The sequence below is a fragment of the Schistocerca piceifrons genome, chromosome 5 (genome assembly GCF_021461385.2).
Source record: "Schistocerca piceifrons isolate TAMUIC-IGC-003096 chromosome 5, iqSchPice1.1, whole genome shotgun sequence".
In the NCBI taxonomy this organism is placed as follows: Eukaryota; Metazoa; Arthropoda; class Insecta; order Orthoptera; family Acrididae; genus Schistocerca; species Schistocerca piceifrons.
In genome coordinates, this window is record NC_060142.1 from 178,198,224 (window position 1) to 178,204,223 (window position 6,000).

General features: G+C 39.4%; 1 protein-coding gene across 1 annotated transcript in view; it reads right to left on the reverse strand.

Annotated features, from left to right (window-relative positions):
• LOC124798865 (trypsin-like) overlaps positions 1-5,573 on the reverse strand; it is a 53,185-nt gene extending 47,612 nt beyond the window's left edge. Inside the window, exon 1 of the mRNA XM_047262397.1 lies at positions 5,463-5,573. Coding sequence (XP_047118353.1) covers positions 5,463-5,573 — 111 coding nt within the window. The remainder of the gene's footprint in view (positions 1-5,462) is intronic.
• Between the last annotated feature and the right edge of the window lie 427 nt (positions 5,574-6,000).

A 6,000-nucleotide genomic window follows, 5' to 3' on the forward strand; every position in this document is an offset into this window, starting at 1 on the left:
CTTGTGGCCGTAAATGCCCTCCGAGGAACATGCAACCAGTTTGCAGATAACAGATCTTTGGTAGTTTAGGTTTGAATGACGCAAGAGAACACACGAGGCCAGAGGGAATATTCCCTCTGTGGTAGTATCTTAGAACTAGAATCAATAGGAAAGTAATTTTGTCTATGACGGCAGTGCGACCACGCATGGAAACTAGGTGGTATCCGATTCTCTGCCTGTGCAGACTGACTCTGGTATTGACGTGTGTAGTATACTGCGTCGCTGAATCGCTGGCACACCATAACGTTTTCGTGAGCATACGTATGGGGAAACAACCTTCTCTTTTGAATTTCTATTTAAGATATTGGAGGACAGAAGCGCTATAATTATCAAGCCCGTTACGTAAGTTCAAAGTTACTAATATGGCTTCGGTTGGACACAGAACAGCTAAGAATTAAAATGGTACCTCAACTAATCAATTTATTGAAAGTTAGGACAAATGCTCTGTACTTTGTATCCAACTGTGCCGACTATGCACGGGAAATTGAACTGCCGCGCTGGCTGTTGGCGTCTGACCGAATGTTCTAGTTAACATGAAGATAGCAAATACTGATGACCTACACAGAGATTCTTGCTATCATTTATCAAGAGAAAACGGTATCAACCTCCTTGAAATAAAATTAGTTATTATATGAATTAATAATTGTTCAGCTAATGATTTACACTAGTGGATTAAAGCAGGTGCTTACATGTTTGGCTCAGGGTACCAAAGACATGAGAAACGCAGTCGGTGTTCGCTTTTCGTCGTCCATCAAAGATATTATGGTATTACTGATACTAGATCAATCACAGCTTTCCTTTGATTTTCATGGAATTACAATTCATATTAGGGAAAATGATAAAAGACATTTTGGAAGCGTTAGACACGGCATTGTGTCTCTTTTATACTGTCATTCACTTGTTCCGTTTGTATGACTCTCATTGTACACGTAACAATTTGATAACAGCTTCATAATCACACTGTGATACCAGTTCAGTACATCATTACACATACCATCAGTTCTCAGCTAGTGTTTGAAGACATAAAAGTTACCGTAACACTTAGTACACTTTTGCAAGTGACAGTGAAACGTCGCCCCCCCCCCTTAGAAAAAATTAAAAATGACAGTGCTGGAAAACCTCTTACGTTATTTTATTTTCAAACTGCTGAGCAAAACTAAACTTACTCAGGCATTTCTCTCTTTACTTATTCTGATCATCACAAAACTGACACACAATATTTTTAGCGCAACGCAATCTGACTTTCAATAATCCCTACAAGAGAATGGCCCTGACTGACAATAACCTATACCTTTCATGAATCACTTACCTCACAAAAATCTTCGTTACCCGAATTACCGCAATACAGCGAGCGCCGATACTGTCAGCTAAATAAAATATTCTAACTACTGAAGGCACTAACTACTGATAGGCATAGTTAGCAAATGAAAGATTTTGGTAGAGAACAAACAATGTATTTACCTTAATAGCGTTCAAATTTTGTGACATCCAACTAAACATATTTCCTTTTTCTGATGGACACACGTCCAGACCGTCCGCTCAAAACTCTGCCATCGCTCTCCCCACTATCCACCACTGCTAGCGGCTCACTTCCAACTGCGCAACGCTACGCGCTGTTCACATTCATCTGCCCAGCCCTACAATAGCGAAAACTCCAACAATGCAAACCAGCCAACCAGCCACATACTGCACACAGCACAGTCAGTGATTTTCATACAGAGCGCTACGTGGAGTTACCCACATAAAAACCTAAACAGCCTACTTACAACAGTTACTATAACTTGCCTATACGTTTGCTCAAACCAGTATAGAAATATCAGTACTGTGGATTTATACGGAGGTATAGTCTCTTACAACTGAGCTGAAAGTAATGTTATGTACTATACTCTAAATGTAATTTTGGCTCAGTTTTACAAACTAATACCTTCGTTATCCAAAATTATATGCAAAATCAACAAGGTTTTTATCCCATTAGGTTGTTCCTTTCTCCAAGTAAGAAATTATTTATCACCAATTATTAGATTACGCAGAGTAAGTCGGTGCACTTACAATAAACACAACATAGAGAAATCAGAGAATAATAGCCTAGTTATATATAGTATTCGGGGTGCACCCAGCCTCGTGGTGCCAATTGCGGAAATACTCGACCGAATAGTAGCGGCTCCGGTCAAAGAAAACCATCATAACGACCCGGAGAGCGGTGTGCTGACCACACGTCCCACCTATCTGCATCCTGACATGAGGATGACACGGTGGTCGAATGGTCCCGATGGGCCTCTTGTGGCCTGCAGAGGGACGGCTTTCTTATGCAGTAACTGTGACTGTACGTTTCATAAATATTTTACAGATTGAGTTTTTACCAATAAAGACAGGTAGATTTACAGATTTTTTTATAGAGCTTCTTCATCTCTCTCTCTCTTTCCTTGAGCCTTAGTCCCGCTCTGTCGCAGCGTCGGCTTGGTTATGGTTTGTTTTGGCAAGGTCAATTTAAGGGGTGGCCGGATGCCCTTGCTGTCACCAACCCGGCGGATGAGATGACGATGAATACAACACAACACAATGACGAGGACGAGGACAACACAACACCCAGCCCCTGAACGGAAAAAAATTCCCGACCCAGCCGGGAATCGAACATGAGCCCCTTTGCGCGGCATTCCGTAGCGCTGACCAGTCAGGTATCTTTTTTTTCCAATTCATTGGTCACAACATTCTACAGTAGGACATAATTTCAACTGATATTTAAAAGCAATAAAATAAACTAAAATTAATTACAGGTTCCTTGACATTTTAGAAGAAATCCAAGTCATCGGAACGGACAGGTTTTCTTCCACATTTGATAGTACTAATTTCAATTGTTACACATTCATTAATTTACTTTGATAAAGGTAAAGTAATTTGAATTTACCTCATTGGTCTGTTGTGATCAGAACATTCTGAAATTCTATATTCAGTAATTTACCTTGATAACATAGTTATGCGAGACCATATTTACCACAGATGTTTAACAATTTCGTTCAACAAACTCATCAAATTTACATTATAGTAGGGTATTCACAAGGTTTTCGCCAAAAGCTGTGTGATTTTAAATATACTCTTACACTTTCTGTTCAAGTGTGTACAATGATGGGTAGATAATTGTAACATATTAAGTGCAACTGCTTACGTTTATGAAATGGGTTGCATTTAACGGAAGACTCCGCAGGAAAACGAATGGAGCAGGTGGATAGTCACTTGGAGCTGTGCGCCGTGGATACTGGCATCCGAAGTCATGTGAGGTAGAGGCTCAGCCATCTGCTCATAGCACGGACAATGACGGGTTTTCCTCCCACCAATAATTTACGCCGTCTTTGCAGATTTATCTACGTTATGGCTAGTTGCCGTCACCGCTTGCCAACAGCCATACAGTACATGTACGATCACACAAGGGCATTGACGTGTACAGCATTCTTACAGTATATTGTGTTCCCGGCCGGAGTGGCCATGCGGTTATAGGCGCTACAGTCTGGAGCCGAGCGACCGCTACGGTCGCAGGTTCGAATCTTGCCTCGGGCATGGATGTGTGTGATGTCCTTAGGTTAGTTAGGATAAATTAGTTCTATGTTCTAGGTGACTGATGACCTCAGAAGTTAAGTCACATAGTGCTGAGAGCCAGTATATTGTGGTCTGGAAGAGAACGTGGGCTATCACATTAAGACCCTTAGAAACAACACACAACTTCGTTAATATATATAATTCCTGGCATAGTCTATACTACCATTAGGTTTTTAGTTATCTATATTGTAGACTGCATCACACATATAATAATACATTAAGAAAAGTTTATTTGATGCTACCATACATGTTCATCGAGGCATGTTCATTGTTCAGGCTATATGAGACCTTGTGAGTCGGCCCCCAGCAGGCTGTCTGTGTAGCTTGAATTATTCTCGCTGGAGTAATCCAGAAACAGTCTGCCAACTATCACTCCAATTTAACTTCTTTTAGCTTCGCCACAATCTGCTTATATCAACCACAGGGCGTGTCACCGTAATCACCGTTACAGATAACACGCTCAGTGATATCAGAACGAAAAATATCCTTCCCGCAATTCTCACACTACAAGCAATAACTTTATCTCGTGTCAGGGTAACAGTACACGTCCGCTACGCGTATATTACTTTCTGTTTTCCATGTTTACAGTGTTCCACTTTAGTCACCTTACAGTCTGGTACAGATTGTTTGCTTTTCAATATCTTTCTAGTTTACTGTCTTATTAATTGTGACCAGCGGTGAGCAAAAGCCTACGTATTAACAGTACTTACAATAATTACATACAATTTCGCGCTATGTATAGACATCAGTGCAGATTAATTTTTCTCTGTCTCATCTGATTCACACAGCAAATTATTTATCATCAAACTCATCAACTTCATCGGTATTTTTTACTCCAGATTTACATTTAATTAATGTAATGTTAGTCATGGGCTGTACTGGCGGAAGGCATGATAACTATGTCGTAGTATCCCCAAGGGAATGCACCCATTCGCCTGCGGCGGTTTACCCTCAGATATTTACGTAGAAACATAAACTGCCTATCACAAGTAAAGGCACTGTGACATAAAGTAATTCTCCTTACCACAGCTGTGCTACGTGTGGACCAAGGATGCCTAAATTCGTTAGTGCCCATAATGCTGTCCCCTCTGTAAATTTCAATTATGGGAAATAAATGCAAATCTCTACACACAGCATTATGTGGAAGGTCTTTGGAAAAGAAACATTCCTTGATCTAAATCATATTCATTAAGAACTAAAGAAAGTAATCACCTGGTAATGTACACATATTTACAGATATCTAGAACTATATGTCTGTAATATAGTCTTCTCTGTCTAAGTCTCTCAAGTGCGTATCTTTTACTGAATATCTAAGAGGCAAGCCCAAGCAAACACAACAACCTCTTATTTCCTACTTTCTATGGAACAATAATATCTGTGACACAGTTTAAGTTAAGGTCAAATCTATGGCTTCTTCTTATAATTACTGTACAATGTCCCGCGAGGACCATAATTACCTTGAATATTCATCTACTGTTATCCAAAAAAAAAACATTAAAATAAAGAGGATGGTATTATATGCATAATTAAAAAAACCTATCCCACAAGGACTGTTTACATACTACGGCATATTTGTGCTATACCATTCCTTACTATGTTCGATAAACAGTTCACATAGAATTACGTAAATCACAAAAAAATACTCTTATGATACATATGATTAAGAAGTATTGATTCTTTAGTACTACATTATGAGTAACATATCTTAAGACCCTGAGAGGGATAAGCCCTTTTTTTCCTTACACGTTTCGACCGAGTAACTGAGCAGTGTGTTTTTCAATAGGTCTGATATGGAACTACATCCATATTATTTACAGACGTTTTGATAATACCTGTTTACTTTCCTCAAACACGTGCCGATATTTCAACAATACTTCCTCTAGGTCATTCTGTTTGGTCCAGTCGATCCCTAAAGACTCTGATACTTTCTCTGCAACTGTCATTTTTTAGACCTCTACCTCATTGCAAGTTTAATCTTTATTCCTCACAATATTTCCCATGCAAAGCCTGAGTACGTAAAAAATCTACAACAATTTCTTGGCCTTAGCCAACAGGTAGCTTTCACTCAAAGAAAGGTCAGTCTTTGCAGCACCTTCTCTAAGAAAATCAAGCCTAAAAATACAGCCTGTAATCATTTTATCTACTATAATGAATAGTAATTCAATTTCACCGTTTCCAAGTTCTACTTTTATCTAGGCATGCCACTTTACAGGTTGTGACCTGTGCCAAAAGTACCAACAACTCTACAGGGGACTTTATTAGTATCTTTTATTTACTCAAATAAGTGCTGGGAAACCACACTGACAGCCGCACCTGTACCGGGAACGACAACTGTAGGGATATTGATTACCACTGATTTCATTTTTGCTA